The 20,298-nt window shown below is 38.9% G+C and overlaps 1 protein-coding gene across 1 annotated transcript; it reads left to right on the plus strand.

Moving 5' to 3' along the window:
• The first annotated feature begins 1,450 nt into the window (after positions 1 to 1,450).
• On the plus strand, positions 1,451 to 19,168 carry VPS4B (vacuolar protein sorting 4 homolog B). Its single transcript, XM_038174902.2, has 11 exons — positions 1,451 to 1,641; positions 2,820 to 2,931; positions 4,338 to 4,488; positions 5,770 to 5,837; positions 8,648 to 8,767; positions 9,018 to 9,174; positions 10,501 to 10,649; positions 10,819 to 10,900; positions 12,400 to 12,619; positions 15,154 to 15,291; positions 16,985 to 19,168. The coding sequence occupies exons 1-11, from the start codon at positions 1,615 to 1,617 to the stop codon at positions 17,084 to 17,086; spliced, it is 1,326 nt and encodes a 441-aa protein (XP_038030830.2). The 5' UTR covers positions 1,451 to 1,614; the 3' UTR covers positions 17,087 to 19,168.
• Positions 19,169 to 20,298: the final 1,130 nt, after the last annotated feature.

Below are 20,298 nucleotides of genomic sequence, written 5' to 3' on the forward strand. Positions count from 1 at the left end.
ACACAGACAGAAATATTACTAGCAGAGATGTATCTAAGAATACTCTGATACAGCAATCAGAATAAGAGGGTAAATAGAGAGAATGGAAATTAAAGTGTTGTAAATAGAAAGGAGGTAAACAGTATACCAAAGGCTCCAAGATGACATAATCCATAGTGAAAAGGTAAAAATGTTTTTATCTCATGGTTTGAGAAACAACACTTGGAAGAAGAAAGAAATGGATATATGTGATTTAACTTCACTTCACACCACAGTATGCTATGCCTGCATCCTGATTACAGCACAAGAGGTTCCTTTAGAAATACTCAGCTCTCCCATCACTTGCCCAATCAGTTGCCTTTTGTGACAGAGTCATTGGTGGATGTTTAATAAACCACACTTCCTCTAACAGAGCCTGATTACTTGCCTTAATCTTTGCTACATCACTTTTTTTTTTTTTTTTTTTGGATGTATGAAGACACTTAGCAAAACAAACTGCTGACCAAAGGGTCTGGGGGAGAGATTACCGCAACATCCCTAGGAATAGGGGGGAGTGTGTTAGTGCCTTTTACCTTCTGCCCAGAACAGCCTGCCTGCTGGCTGTATTGAAAAGGTTCAGTGAAGTAGTTTATTAAAAATAATAACAACAATAATAATGAAGTGACACTGAAATTACCATTCAGGTAGGCCAATCTTTCACTGGGAGTAGCTGGAAAAATGGGGTTTATGAATCTAAGGAAGAGTTTCTCGGATATTCCTTTTGTACCTGATGGAATTACAGAAACACAGGGGAGGATATGGCACTAATTTAGCAGACGCATGGCACTGACTTAGCAGAAATTCATCAATCTGAGGTCCATGCAGCAAGGGAACTCTACAAAACTGGTTTATAACTCGCTGTGCATTGAGTCACTTCCTCCTTCATTCACTGCAGGCGTTGCACGTTACCCGGGTTTTATTGCTAAACCTCAGGTGACCGACACCAGTGACACCTGCGTGTGATGGGCTGGGCTCTGCGAATAAAAGCACTCGGCACTGATATGACAGGAAAGGGGGCACATGACTGATACGGGGGCAAGCGAGCCACGGGGGAAGAGCAGGGCAAAGGTGTGGAGATTTTATTTTGGTCTGCAGTGTGAGGCACAGGGAAAAAACCTTTATCAAAATAAAATAAGATATATATATATATATAAACACCCATTTAATGTTTGACAGAAACGATGTGAAGATGAAGCCAGAAGCTGAAACTTTTATTTAGCGGTGACGCTTTGAGCAACACGGAGGAGTTTTTATGACACAAAACCCCTCAGAGCCGCCCAGCCGCGGACGCTGCCCTCAGGGTGCCGCGGCCGCCATTTTGTCCCCCCCGCCCCCTCCCGACAAAACGGGGGGGGGGCGGCCGCCATTACCCGCAGCCACCCCCTCTGAGGCGGCGGGGCGGGTGACGTCACGGGAGGGGGCGCTGACGTCACGGGGACGCGCTGACGTCACGCGAGGCGCTGCCGGAAGCGGAAGCGGCGCTGTAGTGCGGAAGCAGCCGGCGGAGGGGCCGCGGTTTCGGTTGGTGCTCGGGGCGGCTGCGGCCGGCGGCACCCCCCACACGTCCCCCCCCCACACTCCCCTCAGCGCCCCGCCATGGCGGGCAACATCGGCAACCTGCAGGTAGGGCCCCGGGGTAAAGGCCCGGCCCGGGCACGGTGGCGGCCTGGGGAGGCCTGGGCCGCTCGGGCGGTGCCGGGCTGGGCCGCGGGGGGGAGGCGGTTTCGGTGTGACTGGGGGCTGGTGAGTGTACGGGCACGGGAATGGCTGTGGAAAGGGCTTCTGGATATCTCCGCCGTGCTGCCTGAGGTTAGCTGGCATGCTCACAGGGGTTGTGTTATGCTTGGGATAAGAAATTGACTGTACGTGGAAAAATGCGTACGGGGCTAGAGGAGATTTAGGTGGTGTTAGCGACCTCCGGCTTTTTTTAACTGGGCCTTTTTAGCCTTCCGTGAGCTAGGCGTTCAGACTCATTTATAGCTTCCCTGAAGTGGGATAGGCCACGGCCAAGGAGCCAAGCATGATAGAAGGTAATAAACACTCAAGAGCACAGGAATAAAAGTGGTGTCAATAAATCCACAGGTCAGTGTTTGCAGTACGGTGGCTTGGATTACAACCAGTTCTGTTTGAAACTAGTTCAGCAAACAAGTTAAAAATTCAGCCCTAAATTCTCCTTAATAGAACTCTTCCAGTGCTCATAACTTAGCTGATTTCTTCCTAGTGGGCTCCTTTCCCCCTGCTCCCTCCCAGAGCAGTGATTAGAATTTCTTAATTGGATGTCAAGAACCTAAATCCTTCAAGAGCAGCTAACCAAATAATCAGTCTTTTGAGCTTTGGGTTAGAGCAGTGATAGTGCTGGTTTCAGCGCTCTGTAATCGTGTACTTCCTATACGGACTCTGCTGTCAGTAGGTTTTCTGATGTCGTGACTCATGGATGAAATCGTCTGCGATGAAAAAACATGAAATATATTTCTAAACTTTTCCATAATAAATGCAAGAGATTGGTGATTAAAACTGCATAGACAAATCAGTAATAGTTGCTACACAGAAAATTAATCTTGTCACTTACTGCTTGTTTGTGTGCTGGTAAGTTGCGCTCATCACTGTTCATGAAAGGATGGGGATGTCCTGTACATAATGTGCCATCGAAGGCTTGCAATCAATTGCCTTCAGCCTTTTGGGGTAAACATTAAAGAGTAGACAAGCTACACATAATAAGTCAGAGCAACAGTTTAAAATCTCTTTGATTATGCAAAATGCTGCCAGACAGCACTTACTTTAATTATTTGTTCCTGTTACAGAAAGCAATAGACCTTGCTAGCAAGGCAGCACAGGAAGACAAAGCAGGCAACTATGAGGAAGCCTTCCGCTTGTACCAGCATGCTGTCCAGTATTTTCTTCACGTTATTAAATGTAAGTGCAATGTGTTAGGTCATGAAGTAGAGTTTTATAGCCAAATTGCTCAGAGTAATCTCTTACGGTGACATCAGTATTGAAAATCTGACTTTCATTACCAGTTGACACTTATTATCTGTAGTTTGACTGACGTCATGCATTATTCAGCTTTTGCTTTCGCTACATTCTGCTCCTTTCTTGTAAGAAAGCAGATTTTTTTTTCCTTGAGTGTTTAGTAGTTTGTTGGGTTTTTTTGTTTTTTTTTTTTTAAGAGAGGGACAGAGGGTTTTACTGTTTGCCCTCAGGGTTTCTGTTATAGTGTCTCAGGCTGGCCACTGCAGATGAGGAAATGTGACAGAAGTATGGGGATTCCTGTACTTCTCTTGTGCAGATAACCATATCATACGCAAGAACTCTTTGTGGTATCCATGGAGCACTTCTTCCTTATTTACTCATGCCGCTCGCTTTCCTACGTTTCTGCTGGCATCCTTGCTCCTTGCTGTCTGTTTTACTCATCGCCTTGACCAACAAAATGTATGCGATGGATTTTTACGTTCTCATTTTCCTTCGGTTTCCATACCCTCATAATTATTTTATGCTTTCTCTTTCACAGTTCTTTGTACCTCTGTCTTGTGTCCAGTGTTTGTATGCAAAGAGTGGATTCTCTTAATGTACAGTCATAAACTGAGCACGTTAGGGTTGCTAGCCAGAGATAAGTGCACTCACATATCTCTGTAATTTGGGGGAAGAAACAACTGAGCCAAGCGAAAAAGTCACTAAGGAATTGATAAAAACACAGATTGATTTAACTTAAATCTTACGGACTTTGACAGAGTATGACTTTGTGCTTTTCCAAAATTACATCGGCATTGTTAAACCTAGCATCTAAACCTAATATTTAAATTTTGATTGCTGATTTAAACTACGATAATAATGACTATGAGAACAGTGTGGCTGTTGAAACGCACCTATCTTTTTCTTTATGTCACTTTTCTTTGATGCGAATGACTTCTAAAATTAGCAGGCTATGGAAAAGCAAAGCATTTCCAGACTAAAAAAAAAAATCGCTCGGCACAAGCATCTTCTTGATGAGCTAATTTAGAAAATGAATTATTAAAATAATGGACAATAGCTTGATAGGCTGACAGAAAAAACTTCCAGTGCCATTGTCCTTAATCCTGTTCAGTTGGGTTTTAAGCCAAAGCAATACTCAGGTGTGTTTGATTTCTGGTAGACGATTACTCCTTCCTGTCACTCCTTCTTTCTATGGTATAGGGGGAAAAATAAGTAGTTGAAGAACTTGGTTATGTGGTGAGCACTGAGAGGTGTATGCATAAGACGTAAAGATGACGGATCTAGTCTTGTTTTTTGATTGATGCACGTGTTTGCTGTTAACAAAACTTTGTTTCTCTTCAAACTCTTAGATGAAGCGCAGGGTGATAAAGCAAAACAGAGCATTAGATTGAGATGTGCGGAATACTTGGACAGAGCAGAAAAACTGAAAGAATATCTGAAAAAGAAAGAAAATTCTCCACCAAAACCAGTTAAAGAGTCTGGTCCTGCTGATGGAAAAGGGTATGTTTTGGGAGAAGGTAAAGCAAAATACTTCCTGAATTCAACTTACTCTAAAATTCAGCTTTTCACAGATCATTTTCACTAGTGTTTTGAAATGCTTCACGTGACTTCTAATGTTGAAGTACAGTGAGCTAATAAAAGAAAAATAGCGTGAATTAGTGTCACAGGCTTTTCTGTGCTTGCTTACTAAGATGATTGAATATTTGCATGGGAAATTCACTGAAGAATGAAAGCTGGTTCAGACTAACACATTCTTATCAGATTTAAAACATCAGTGAGCCCGATGACGCAATTCTTCTGCATGTGAATGCTTGCCAAGTAGAAAATAAATTCAAATTGATGATTACTGTGGCCTAAGTTTTATCTGTCTCACATGGTAAGAGGTGCAAAAGGCCTTGTTGTAGGGTGATGTTCAATAAGGTGGCCTGAATCACTCCAGTGCCTTGCTGCTGCCTAGCCTCTCCGCTGCTTTACTTTTATTAGATCTGTGTTTCATTTTACATATCAGAGAGCTGAATCAGACCTCCTGAACAAGCAGAGCCTCTTGTTTCAGCATTTGCTGATGTCTTTATGGGGACAGGGGAGAGGAAGGGTTCAGGAAGGTATCTCCAGGTGAGATTGCCCTTTTTTGCAGCGCTGAACAGCAAGCATTGCTCACTTGTCTCTTGAAACTTCACCTGCCTTTCAGTCTCCTTCATTGTCTACTCATCTCATTAGTTTTATTTTTTGCAGCTGCGCTGCGTTCTGCTGGTTTATAATAAAAGGGATCGTTACTGTCACAGAGGCTACATGGCTCTGTGACCTCCCCTCCCGTTGTTCTCTACCTAGTCTACTTTTTTCCTTGTGTAACTTCCTGTTCCCTTTATTCTGACAAGACGTGGGTGTAGAGTTTTTATAGTACCAGACAGAATTGACCAAGCCCAACTGCAGTTCCAGGTAGGGGATAAGTGCCAACATCCACAGCTGAACCGTTTTCGTGCTTCCATGTTGCTCAATGCAAGGGGTTTTGTTTCCTAGAGGATGGCTCAAGGCATGTAAAGTGTGTTAAGTGGAGGAGGGATCAGACCTGTATGAAGAAGTTGAAATGGTTAGGAGAGGGGATTAGAAAGAGTGTGGTGTGGAAAAACAGAACTACAATGATCTAAGCTTGTAGAGATCTGAAAGAGCCTAAAATCTTAAGGTTTTTTTTTCTCCTCAGAGTGCTGTCTTTCTGCTTTTTGCCTTTTAATCTAAGACAGCAGTGTCTCAATGTATTTCAATATTTTATTTCTTGTTTCCAAGGAACGAAAGTGATGGGGAAGGAGAGTCAGAGAATCCGGAGAAAAAGAAGCTACAGAATCAACTTCAAGGTAACTTTGAAGCCTCCCTAACTTTAAATAGAGCTGACTTCAGTCAAGTGAATTTCTAGATGACTGGCACATATGTGTTATGGATTAGCGTGTTGTCTTTAAGTGGCTCAATTAGTGTATATTGTTCATATACAAAAGTGTAGTCTTTGTGGAGCTATGTGTTTGTGAGTATGCTGAAGTTCATCTCCTGTCCTTTGTGTTTCCTGCTTGAATTCTGTCATTTTTTCAAGAAAGCTTTTTCCAAAGGCAACAGTTGCAAGACTTCAGGTAGTTACTTGCTAAACTGTATCACTATTTTACTCTTGCGCATTGGGGTATTATTGCATTAGGTAACAGACATACAAATACAAAAAGCTTGCACTGGAGTTTAGAAGTCAAGAAGATGGATTCTTGTTCTTGTAGCATTTCCTCACATTGCAGTGAGGAGTGATACTCAGCTGAGTAACAGAATTGGGTTTTTGAACTCAAATGCTTGGTGTGTTCAGTGATGCAACATATGGCAGCTAGCGCGAGTTTTTTATACAGTAAAAAAGTGGCTTTGCTCGGTGCTAACTACTTCTTAATTGTAAAGAGTTGTTCAGAGCTTTCCTGACAGCTGCTGTTTACAAATCTGAAGAAACTTCATTGTAAAAAAGATCAAATGCATTTAAGAGATTTCTCAGCTTGTATAATTTCAGGAGCTATTGTATGATGTTTGGAAACTGCAATGCTTTTTCTAGTACTTGACACCTTTATTTAACTCCATGTGTAGTTCTAAGTGACAATTTCCTGTATTTAACAACAACGGAATAATGACGAGCATTGGACTTTCACCCCTATCTCTCACTATAAACACTTTCTTCCCACATGAATCTGACCTTCAGTCTTCAAGAAACAGTGTCTTGCACCTATCACATTAAGACTTTTCAATAAAATTGCAAGGTTCTTGCTGATTTCTTTTCATGCTTTGGAAGTCTGAGATGTGAGATCCTTGGTGTCTTTAACCTTAACATAAGAGTCTCTCACTCCAATAGCGTATAAACTCTGGGCAGTCTTCACATTACTCATCTTAATTTGCTTCCCACAACAGCCACAGATATTTCCTGTATTTAATTTTACTGCCTTTTTATTCTTAGCTGTCTTTGCCTTATGGAACTTTCCCAAATCTGTGTCTGTTTTCAAGGTTTTAATTATAGCAGCAACTTGACTTATTGTGGGAGAAGTGGCCACTGCCATTCGGACTGGATATTAATTGTGGGTTTATTGTCATGTACTCGTGTTTAGAATTTCAAAGGCCTTTTGCACTCTATTGCTTAATCTTCCAGCTATTCATTTACACCTACAATATTAGGAAGCCTACAATGTCCAGTTCCATTTGTGTCTTGGTGTGGGTAATCTCTTACAGTGTGGTAATTTCAGTTATCATGATATGTCTGGGGCAGATAACTGATACTTCAGCTTGGAAATAATTTGCTCTTCCTACCGTTTCTACAAATTATTTTAGTTATGGAGCCCTTAGTCCTGTGTACTTTAAGAAAAACTGAGATATAATTAACCTCGCAGAAGGATTTATTGCATTGAAAATGAGTGGTTGAATTCCAGTGTATAGAGAGGAAGTTGATTGCAAACTTGTACTCTAGTGCTTTTAACACAGTGAACAACATGATGTTTTTTGGACTCCAAATTTCATATTGTTAATAATTCCAGTTGTTAACAAAAGATGTTCCTTTCAATCTCATGAAAAAGACGTGGGAAAAGAAAAATCTCAACAGAGATGCTGAAAAACTGAGCAAGTGTTATTTGCTTTATCTGTTAACGATGAGTAGCAGTAATTTTTCAATCCTCTAAAAGAAAAAAAAAAAAAAGCCTTAACAAAATCAATTTACAGAGTTCTGAAGGCATAAGGTTAAGGTATCAAGAAAACAACTGGTGAAAGCTAATTGTGAATTTACAGAAAATTCCTGGTATAGAAATGGGGCAGCTGAAACTTCAGTGTGTTTGAAAGTATCGGGTTGGTTGGCATTCGTTCAACTGGGAAGATTTTTCTTACCCTTTGGATTTGCCTTGACTAGGATTTCAAAATCTATTATTACTAGTTCACATTCAAGCTGTTCCATCTAGCAGTAGTGGAGACAAAACATTTTTGAGATCAGACTAATTAATTCGAAGCCTGAAGAGGAGGCTAAATCACATGTCAGTTGGCTAAAATCAAATTACAACTTGTTGATTGAGATAAGACTTGTTGATAAACTTAGAGAACGTGGCTAGACGTGGAAGGAACGTGGAGCCTGCTAAGCTGTAGAAAAAGTAACCTTTCTGATGCTTTCAGCCCCTAGCTTTTAAAAGGCTTATGCAGTGGATGTTCAGACTATGTATTGCACATCTAAGTAACCAACAAGTTACTTTATCTGCCAGAGGATCTTACAAGTGCTGGGCTCATGCAACTACATGATTTCTCTCCTTGTTTACAATGAAACTTCAAATTTTTTGGAAAGTACAATGCTGGGCTTCAGTGAGAGATGCTGTCTCAGTCCCCTTAGTGAAGATACTGCTCTGTGAATACTAAATGCCTTTTTTCTGGTCAGTCACAAACTAGCTTTGGGCATTGCAGAACTTCTCACTCTCTCAAGTATTCTAGTTATCGATGGTTTATTGGGGTAAAACAATGTGACAAACCTCTGTGGAATAGCGTCCATTTGACTAACACTATTTACTCTCTAAATCTACTTAGAAATGGTTTGATTTTGTTCGTTACGAACAAAATGGGCATTTTTTTCAAATGGAAGCGGTGAACAATGTGCATTGCTAATTTATATAATCTTTTCTGACAGGTGCTATTGTCATGGAGCGACCAAATGTAAAATGGAGTGACGTTGCAGGCCTTGAAGGTGCCAAAGAAGCTCTTAAAGAAGCAGTGATCTTGCCCATTAAATTTCCACACTTGTTTACAGGTCAGGATTACAGCATTTATTTCTTATTCTAATGCTACTGTTGAAGTTGGGAGTGGCAGCAGTGTGAGAAGAACGTTATGCTGATTTATCAATAACTCCAGCTGAGCTCTTAGTGGTGTGACTGACAGGAGTTTCTTAGGTAGATATAGAAAACCTAACAAATTAGGGAGGATTCGTCAGAAAAATAGGTTTGTTTTTGATACAAACCTATTTTTTGTTTTTTTGATGAATTATGGTTTCTTTCTTGCAGGAAAGAGAACACCCTGGAGAGGGATTCTTCTGTTTGGACCACCAGGAACAGGGAAGTCTTATTTAGCAAAGGCTGTTGCGACAGAAGCCAACAACTCAACTTTCTTCTCGGTATCTTCCTCTGACTTGGTCTCAAAGTGGTTAGGAGAGAGCGAAAAGTAAGTTGCCAGAGGTCCAGAGAAATACTGGCAAGAAGAAATTAGTATTACAGAGCTAGATAAGACACTCTAAAGAAATTAAATTTGAGGGAAGGGTCATGTATCTTGTTAAAACAAACTTATGTTTTGTCTGTGCTTCCTGCTGCAGTGTCAGTTAAATATATCATCATGTGCTGCGTTCTGTGCCGCTGCAGCTGGACTGCTCCTCAGTGCTCAAGAGGGTTTTTAAAACTATTTCAGAAAGATGTCAGGAGCACTATGGAGATCTCAACCCCTCCTGAACTCAGCTGTGATAGTGCACTGCATCAGTCTGAAATTTTGGGGTACTTTTGTCACCTCCCCACTCATCTGTCTCAATGGCTTTGTGGCTAACACATGGTATTGCTTTGTCTGTATGGAGGTGATTTTCCTTCATTCTGATTTTAAACAAAACCTGGAAGACAAATGAATTTAGCATGAAGGAAGAAAACTTCACAGCTGCTCCTCACCTCCAAACTATTTTTGCAAGTGAGGAGCAGCCATGATATTTTCTTTCCTCATGCTGACTTCGTTTGTTACTATGTGGCATGTGAACAAGACCAGGAGGCCTGAAGTGATAATCTGTTGCAATCTAGAAGTGCAGGAACTTGTCCATCTAGGGTTCTCATGAGGCTTCCGTGAATTGAGATAGGGTTAAAAAAAATGGAGTCCAACTTGCCATTTTTTCTGTTTGATGTTGAAGTCAAAGTCAAAATAAAGACTACTGGTTTCTCTTCAGGCTGGGACTGTTTCCCAAAGTTATTAGTGTCAGTGATATGAAGAATTGTCCAGCATGTTGCTATTTATTTTCCTTTTTAACTTAGTATACTATGTTGGTAAGATTCATCTCAGCTTTTTTAGGCAAACTGACTTCTTCTGTAATATTATTTAAAAAAAAAAAAAAACTATAAGAATGTACATATTTCTTCAAAAATCTCTAGAGGAAATCAGATTCGGTTACAAATCTTAAATAAGACAAAGCCATCTTGCTTTGATTCTTTCTAAATTGGTGGTTTTATATAGTTAAATCTGTCTTGCAGAAGGGTAAAACTTAGCAGGGTTTGCCTGCAAAATCACACATGGAGTACTCTAAGATGCTTCACTTCCCTATATATTGTGGTATTTCCCTCCACATAATGCAGAGTTCTTGGAGCTGGAAGAATGTTGTGTCTTTGAGTAGCTTTATCAATGCATTTCAGGGGTCTACTTTTTTTTAGCTTTTTCTAAACAAAGTAACTGTCATAATCCTAAGTTGTGTGGTTTTGATGGTGTTTACATTAAGATAACTGCGGCTGTTTCCTTTTTAAGATTAGTGAAAAACTTGTTCCAGCTTGCCAGAGAAAACAAACCTTCCATTATCTTCATTGATGAGATAGATTCACTATGTGGGTCAAGAAGTGAAAATGAAAGCGAGGCTGCCAGACGGATTAAAACAGAGTTTCTAGTCCAGATGCAAGGTAAGGTTGCTGGTTTTCAGAATCAAAGGAATTAAGGTGTGTATTTTAAGTACAGCTGGCATGAGAACACTAAAGAAATCTGCATTTCCACCCCATTAAATCCTGACAATGTTTTAAAACAGTCTTTGTTTATCTTCTAAATGGTGAAATGGTTTCTGCCCTCATATAGGGGTTGGTGTCGACAATGAAGGAATATTGGTCTTAGGAGCAACAAACATACCCTGGGTTTTGGATTCTGCTATCAGGAGAAGGTACGATGGCGCTCTGTTATGGTGTGAAATATGCAACTGTTGTGAAGGTTCAGCACAAGGCTATTTGAGGCAGTAATCTCGTTAATGCTTGCAGGCATGGCTAATGTTCTCAGACACGACTGGACTGAATCAATAGCCCCTTGCCACTTAAGAGGTGGATTGTTCACCCTTGTATTTACCTTGTAGGTTATTTCATATCTCGGTCAGCTAATTCTGCTTGGGCAAGCAGAAGGCTATTCTATTTCACTGCTGTTTGATTTCGTGGTTGGCAAGGGGGACAAGATACAAAACATGCTGCTCAGAAGGGATACAGGGGGCAAAGCTGCCCGTTTCAGTTGTAGTAAGCTATTGAATAGCTTGAGTAATTTCAGGGAAATGTAATTTTATGTTATGCAGAACTACCAAGCTTTAGTACTGGTCACACACAATTTGTGTGATCTTTCGGAGTGTGTTTTCACTTCTTTTCTTGAGTTAAGAAGCTTTTGTACATGTATCTGATGAGCTGGATCTTTCAGCTGCAGAGCAGCAGAGGATAAATGCAATTACGAGTATGGTTATGTTGTGATGAGGACACAACTTGGACAATGGTCATTTTTGTAGGCTAAAGAAACATTGCTTTTTGTGACAGTGCCATTGACTCTTACTTATATACTGAATTCAAGCTGACTGTGCTTTGGGAATTTAGACCAGGTGGCCTCCAGAGGTCGCTTCCATCCTATTTGGCTATAGTTGTATAGACATATACAGAAATGGATGTGTTACCTGAAATTTCAGGTTGTACTTTGCAGTGTGAAGGAGTATCTAAGTTTTGTCTGTAAAACTCAAAGGAACTTGTACAACGTGGCAGTAACAACTAATGTGTCTTGGTCTTGGCCCAGTTTGTCATGTGTAGCAAGTTAATTGTGTTCTACAGAATTGAGATTCTCATTTTGTTGGTGGGAGGTAATCTCTACTGTGAGAACAGATGCTGCTACAAAGGAAGAACTGCAGATACCAACAGTTTCTACCGATGGCCCTGTTGAGAGCAGGACTTCAAATTCGTTTCCAACTACAAAGCTCTCTTCTAAGAAGTTAGAAAAGATAGAAAGTGGTTTTGTCAACGTGTTATGAGGCAGTTCTTTCTGCAATGGTGAAAACTGCTCAAATGCACTTCACAGAAGGAAAAAAAAAGTCTTCAGTGTTGTTTTTTCTTTTAAAACACAAAATTAGCTGAAGAGAACCTGGAGAAAATACAATCTGAAGTGGTGATCTTTGTCCTGAAAATGAAATACTTGTTGTATTTTAGATGTTGGCTTATGATGGCTACAGTATTATTTATGAGACTAGCTTGTTGAATATTTGCCTTTGATTGTTTTTTTTAATGGTGTATAATACAATATTAGAAAGAAGCAGTTTCACTTAGGAACAAACTACATGCTGATTTGCATAAGCTTCTTTCCATTGTGCACCTGCATGAGCCAGCGTCTGTGGAGTGTTCTGTTTTTTCTTTTTGAAACCAGGTTTGAGAAGCGTATTTATATTCCTTTACCTGAACAGCATGCCAGGGCTTCAATGTTCAAACTTCACCTTGGGTCAACTCCAAATCGCCTAACAGAAGCAGATTATCGAGAGCTTGGAAAAAGAACGGAGGGCTATTCTGGTGCAGATATAAGCATCATTGTACGCGATGCACTGATGCAGCCTGTTCGAATAGTACAATCAGCTACTCACTTTAAAAAAGTAAGTATGAATCACCAAACTTTCATGCTATTTTGACTTAAAATTATCTTGATCTGAAAATCTCTCGCAAGCAAACCGAGTTTGGTTTGGGTAATACTGAATGCTTATGAATGTTTATACACTGTCCTTTTATTTTTTAAGAGTGTGCATGGATATCACCTCCTTTCATTTTTACACAAGTTCTGCCGTAAGTCTGATGCAGCTGGTTTCTAGGTGCTTGTTCTGTGCAATCCAAGCTCTGACTCTTCACATCTCTAGCTAGTGTTAAAAGGTTAAAAGCATTCAGTTTGAAGTTAACTTCAAATGGAGCGTTACAGAGGTGCTCTTTTTTTTTTTTTTGTATCAAATTACATGGTTCTTCATGTTTTTGTAGTGTTTGTGTTGATAAATGTATTCCTTGTCAATATGGAAACAGATGAATTATAGTTATGCACATTCTGCTTGCTTGGAATGTCCTTCAGACTGAAAAACTAAGGTGACTGTTTTTACTGGAATCTTAACCTAATGTTACTTGGGACAGTAGTAAAGATGCAGGACAGCTGAGCAAGGTTATGTGCTGCCCAAACAATGGAACACCTTCGGGATGCTGGTGTAATGTGAAAGTTAGCTTACGCTTATTTAGCTGCTCTCTAACAAGGATGTTGAAACCATACATATGTTTGGCTTATCTTGCAGTGATGTCTACGTATTACATGCTACTAACGTAAACATTTCTTCTAAATGTTTGGATCCCAGAAATTTCATCTGACTAAGAACCCTCTAGAGTTCTTAAGATAAATTTAAATCCATTGAATCTGTGCAATATTTTCTTCTCCCCGGAGAATTTGCACGAGTGTTGCTTAAATTGTTTCTAAACTATTATGCTTTCAATGGAGGCAAAAAAAATGCGTTAAGGTTATCAATGGTTATAAACAGAATTCCAAAAACAAAAACGTATTAAATGTTTTTTTTGAACTTCTTGGTTTTTAAGAGACCCAAGCTAAAAGTATTTTTGTTTATACTTTTACTGCAAAGTTTAATTTAACAGAAATTTGTGTATTGCAGGTGAAGGTGGGTTAAGGTATTCTGCAGAGGTTTTTGATTCAATAAAGGGAAGTCATCATTTTGTTGCCCCTTAAAATGCCCCCCAGAATGTACCCTTTAAGGTACAACTTTAAGGTTGAGAGTCTTTTCCTAGTTTTAAATACAAAGAACATTTTGAAACATTATTTTGAAGCAGTAGCGCTGCCATAAATGGTATTTGTTTAAAAATAAAGGCAAATATTTTGATGTATCAGGGATTTTCTGGCTGATTCCTTCCTTTCAGTAGAGATGCCTGAAGTATTTATCCATTATTTATTGACTTTAAATGACAATGACATTTCTGACCAATAGGTTGTTACTTTTTTAGCCTTTTCAAAGCGAAATTTGCAAGTATCCGAGGCATATCTCAGACTACTGCAGCACAATGAAATAACCTCAATTGTCACAGTTTCAGAGCAACCAAAGGCAATCCTTACCTCTTACCTCTTTTGCTAGAAAAAGAACTGCAGTACTTTGAGTGTTCTGACAAAAATCAAGTTTATTCCACTTGTTTTGTTAGTACTTCAGTTGGGTACAGTTTCTTGTAAGAAAAAAATCTTGGCTTTATTAACTAGTTGCATAGTACCAGAGAACTTGTCCCAGCTAAACAGCACTTTGCTCAGTTTTCAGTCATTCATTGTAAACCATTGCTTGCTCCAAGTGATGATAACTCATAGGTTTGTCAGTGTTTTGGGTGTTACAACCTGTGTTTAAAGCACTGTGCTTTAAAAGCAGGTTGGAATGGCAAATCCAGTTCTTTGCGGTTAAAACCAGCTGGTTAGTGTGTTGTCTTTCACTCTTTGCATGTGTTCTGAGTTCCTGTGGATGTGTGATGCTTCAGATAATGATGAAAGGAAATAGAACTGTGGGTCCTAGATACGCTCTGCAGAAAGGAAAAAGAAACCTGGTGCAGCTTCTGGGCGTCCGGAAAAGAGGCTGGTTTCACTTCTCCCACTAGATGGCCCTATTTTCTATCGAGTGCTGTCAGAAAAGGTGCACAAAGCTTTGTAGTGCGCCACGTAAAAGTTTAAAAAGGCATCTCTGGCTGCCTGACCTGAGGGGCACTGGGGGACAGCTTCTGGAGAAATATTTAGAAAGCTGTTAACCAGTGATGAGTGGACTCCCAAAGTGGCCAGGGACTGAGAAGAGTCGTCTTTTCCAAATAGGATTGCTGGCATGTTAGCTTTCTACAGACATTCCTGCCTTAAGAGAAGGAGGTTCGTGGGATTTGACATGATGGGAATTTAAGTATCTGGCTGCAGCTGCATGTTTTCAAAGTGAATGATGCCATTACTTTTATGCAATTCCTCTTCTGCTGGACATGATATCCCCACGGGTAGGGCATCTACATAAAATCAGAGAATGCTTTTACTCTAAAGATGATGTTCAGCTTCAATCTCTTGACTTAAAAAAAACAAACTCCTATAAAGCTGAGTGGTAAAGGGTTTTTATATTTTGTTTTTCTTTTTTAGGTAAAAGGACCATCAGTGTCTAATCCAAATATCATGGTAGATTTGTTCACCCCTTGCTCTCCAGGTGATCCTGACGCTGAAGAAATGACATGGATGGATGTTCCAGGTGATAAATTACTGGAGCCACAGGTTTCCATGGTAGGTATTTTTTGTGGCATTTCTTTCTTGATTTGCGAAACTCAAAAAAGACTTTAAAGTGAAGGCATTTTCAAAGAGGTATGCAAGGCAATGGGATGAGCTGTTTGTTTTCAGACGTGCTGGACATACCAGATAATACTTGAATCCTAATGTACAGCATGGCTGTGAACAAGCCAGTTCTCCATCCCAGATAAGCATTTTTTTTTTTTTACTGTTCTTGTTTGGTGCCATGCAGCTGCAGTCCCTTCATCCACAGGCAGCATCTGAATCTTCCACTATTCTTTCATTTCTCTTACTCATTTAAAACCTTCAAAATCCCTGCCCTGTGATATGTTACCTTCCCGTTGTCCTATAGCATTAAGGAGAGAGAGAGGAGTGGGAAATTTTATTCAGTGTAAATTGGGAATGATGTGCTGTAAGTAAATGTTGTCCACAACATATAGGCACATATATCCAATAAAATGTAAAAAGCTGATGGATGTAACGGTAGTTCTGGTTAAAATTCGTCAGAGGTGATGCAGCTAGCTTTCAGTACCTTTCAGCTGTTTTTCTGTATATGTTAAAATACTTGGTTTGGTCTAAGGAATAAAATAGCTTATTCAAGACAAATTGGAATTTTAGTTCACTGTGAATAAATACGTGAATAAAATTCCTGGGCACTTGTTCTATATTTCACCCCGAAGATTCAGAATTTAAGAGCACTGAGGAAAGGACTTGATATCAAATTTGTGCTGATATCTAATGTACAACAGTTCTTGTAATTAATGAAGGAAAAGTGTGTTGCATGAGCATCACAAACCTCTAAAACAGTGTGTACTGCTTTGTAAATATAAATAATATATGAGTTATCTGTGTATATTTGCATACTAAGGAAGCACAAAAAGATGTGTGCAAGTGCAGGCCTGCCCTAAAACTTCTGCCTGTGTAGTCTAAGTGGATTTTTCATCTGTCTTTCCTGGAATTAAATACATTAATTCCTTGAGTGCTACTAATGGAACTTAAGCTCTAATGTGCTACAGTTGCATAGGAGCTTGTCTCAGTGTCCAAATGCAGTTATTGCCCTTAAAAATAAATAAATCAGGCGTTAATCTTTTCTGAGCAGGGTATCTGTAGTATGATGAGACAAACTTCAAGTCTGGAAAGTCATGACATTGACTTTCATCTTTACCCACAATGTTATAGTAATATGAGCATCTAGTCTTTTCAGTTGCCTTTGGCCAGGACTTGATTAGTTTTCTTGTACCTTTCATTCATGGTTTTTTAACCATGATGGACTATAAAGAATACATGGGAACATTTGATTATTTTCACCTTTAAACTGTTGTACTTTAAATGTAGATTTAAAAAAAAAAAAAAAAAAAAAGAAAAGAAAAGAAAATAAAGAAGTTCAGTTTGTTCCAGTAAGCAGTGATGAATAACACTTCAGTGGATGCTGAATGGATGAGAGGATAAACCTAAACCTGGGATTGTGGTTTTATTCTTGAAAAACTCACTGCTAATTGTCTGTCTTCATAGAATAAAAATTTGGCCTGTGTGCAGAAATGTTTGGGGTTACTTGAAGGTTTGCTTAAATAAGAGTTCCTATGGTCATCTTGCTTTAAAAGGTTTTCTAAAGCATATTTTTTTGTCAACGATACTGTTAGCAGTGGTACTATGCTTGTTTCTGAATACACTTTTTTTTTTTTTCTGACAGAACGATATGCTTAGGTCGCTAGCTAGCACAAAACCAACAGTTAATGAACAGGACCTGGAGAAGTTAAAGAAGTTTACAGAAGATTTTGGTCAGGAAGGCTAAACCAAAGATGTATGTGGAACATTAGAACTATTTTTGCTTTCTTAAGTATTCTTGTCTTTATTGATGGCACTACAAATAAATGCCAATAAAATCACTCCTTTCTTACTTCGCAGAAGGAATAGAAGATCTCTTTGCAAAGACCCTTAAGCTTTTGTATTGTTTTGTCTTCCTCAGATGTCTATTAAATGTATTCTATTGAAAAATAATACTGGAAAGACAACTTTAGGGTGAGGCAGCAAAGTGATGTGGTAACTCGTATTAGAAAATTTTAAATGATTAGTTCAGTTTTAGGTATTATATTCGCCCTGGGTACAAGTGAGTTTTAAACTCCCAGGAGGCTCAAAAAGCCCTTTTTTGAGGGGTAGAAAATCTATTTGTCTGTGTTTTCAGTATCAGTCAATCAGCCTACATGTTAATTGCTCTCATTTCATTTAGAAAAATGCAACAATTTGCTAATCAAGCATACTGCAAGTGTGGGTTTGCTATTAATGTAAGAAAGAAAACATTGTGAAGATAAATCTCTATGGGCCAGTACTCTGTTTAAATACTGATGGACCTGGTATTTGGCTTTTTCTGCAATGCTGTGTTAAAATTTTGCCTTAAATAGCTTGTGCTTTTAACCCTTTACTAGCTGATACACACCTCACTATGCAATTTAGCAAAGATTTGTTAAATGCAAGTATCTTGACAGGTTTTGAGTTTTTTGCTGGCTCTTTTTTAAAACTAGTTTTTCTTTCTGCAAGAGTGTGACTGAAGTTACAGACAAAAGTGTGAGTAAGATTCCATATGCCAAGGCTGGCAAGGTGTAAGTCATCTCTGAAGAATGTAAAGGAGGTATTTTGGGCAATAGCATACATTCACATGATTTAGCCACGGACTTTGCAGTGATAAATTACTCAGAACCCTATTGATCATTATTGCATGTAGGTTACATCAATCTAGTTCTTAAACTTTGAGAAAAGGCTGGCACTTTAGTATAGAAGTAGCACTTCCACTGTAGTTCTTAAAAAAAAAATCAAAAATCAAGATGAGATGTGCCTGAATGTAACTTCCAACACTACAGTGTCAGCATTGAGTTTGTGCCTTGTAAGTTTGCACTGGCTGTAGATACGAAATGCCATTAGGATATCTAGAATATTCTGTCCCACTAACGTTGTACAACTCTATCCTGCATAAGCTTTGTTGAACTTGCATTAAAATAAATTTGCACATTTTGTGTGCGTATGTTATATCTACATACACACATGTGATTGTCTTTGGGTTTTGGTTTCCTTTATGTCCATATTTTGTGTACTTTATAAATCATAGGACTGGTGAAATTTGCTGTAATTCATTTAAGTAAAATGTACAACATCAACTGTGTTCTGTGAGTATTTCTTCAATGTTATTTCCAAGAATTTACAGCTTTTTTTTTTTTTAGACTTTGATTTCTGTTTAATGGCTAACCAAAATATTTAGTTACAAATTCTTTCAGCTGTGAGGTGCTGAGCTTTTGTTTACTAACATGATGAAACATCCTTTCCAAAATCATTCAGTTACACACAGCTTTACCTTTGTCTTACATTGGAATGTGTAAATGTCTATCAGTGGACTGTGAATCTTCTTGTGGACCTTTGAGTAAGATGAGGGGTAAATTCCAGTGTAGATGCAAGCAACTGTGGTTAGTAAACATAATCCTGTTTGCAATAGGATTGCTTTTTTTCTTGGTTGCCTCTCGTGTACACTTTAGAAGTGAACCACAGGCTGGCAGGGCTCTTACCTAGAGGTTTGAAGCTACTATCCGGGGTACTTGTCTCTTGACCTTTTTAAAATGAGAGTCTTTACTGAAATCTTAAAATTCTCAGGAACTGTGTTTTGTTGTTGTAGGCTGATTTGTCCTATGGGTTTCTGTAAACCTAACTGTGTAATCCTTTTATCTTCAATGTAGAAAAGTATACTGTATGTTTTAAACTCACATCTTGCTGCTTGCTCAGTTGTGGGATGACATCTGTAACAGAAGCATTAATGTTTGATGTTTAAAGTTGTTTTTAAAAATATATTCTAAATAAACACTGCTGCTTAGAACTGCAGCTCCAAGGACAACTTTGGTTTTGCTGTTTTTGTGAAACGGGAATAAGTTAATCTAGCTAGGAATCTGTGGTAATATATTATCCCAGGATACATGATAGCAAGGTGGAAAGGAAGAACATCACTTTCAGTTTTCAGTGTTAATCTAAAACGCACTAAACAGTGTTCCTCAGTTTGTAGTTGATGAAAGGCTACATTTGCTTTACGTAACCAAAACCTCTGTAAGTTCTGGATAAATCACTCGTAAATTTTTCATAACATCTGCTGTGACTCATCTTTGACAAAGCTTACGTTTTTTTCCTAACTTTTGGTGCTACTGCTAACTCCAACCAATATGAAAAATTATTTTCCTGCGGGTAAAATAATTTTTTAAATCAGTTGTTTTGTTCTTCACAGATGTTTCTTCACATTGACATTAAACTCTGGATTTTCTGTCACTCCTGCTATACATATCATTACATGTGCTAGTGTGGCCTGACTGACCTCCAACTCCAGAGTCCTGTTTCTTCCCTGATTTAACCATTGGCTTTGTCTTATATAAATAAATAAAATAAAATAAAAATAAAATTATAAGGTTTCATTTCAGATTTTTGGTTTTGTTTGTTTTCTATTTTATCTGCTGGTCTTCTGACTTGCTTTGGTTGCCTTTGTTTTGATTAGTGGAGCAGAACATGTATAGTCCAGGCAGATACTCGAATCAGCTGTTGTTCATACTCCTATCAGGTGAGTCCGATCATAGTTTGTACTTGTCAACGGAAGGAAAGAAGCTGTTAGAATATTGACTGTTCAGCCACTTTTGATCTATTTTTTCTGTTTTAGGCTTCTAATGATGATAGATTGGTGTTTTCATGTTTTTTGTAATGTTATTTCTGAGGATTATCTTAACAGGAAGCTTTCTAATGGTTCTGAATTATTAAAATATGCAGGAACGCCTTTATTTTGCTGCATACTCTCCTTCTTCCAGAATGACGAGCTTGTTTCATGTTTGGCTTCCATACATGTTTTTTGTCTTAACCAGATTCACCCTAGTAATCATGGTTGACTTAAAGCCATTCCCACAACTTACATAAACTGTTGCAAGAGCTGGATGCACTCTTTGCTTCCTAGTGCACTGCTTTTCCATCGGATACTTGATTATTATCAAA

Source organism: Anas platyrhynchos, chromosome 2 (assembly GCF_047663525.1).
Source record: "Anas platyrhynchos isolate ZD024472 breed Pekin duck chromosome 2, IASCAAS_PekinDuck_T2T, whole genome shotgun sequence".
Taxonomy (NCBI): domain Eukaryota; kingdom Metazoa; phylum Chordata; class Aves; order Anseriformes; family Anatidae; genus Anas; species Anas platyrhynchos.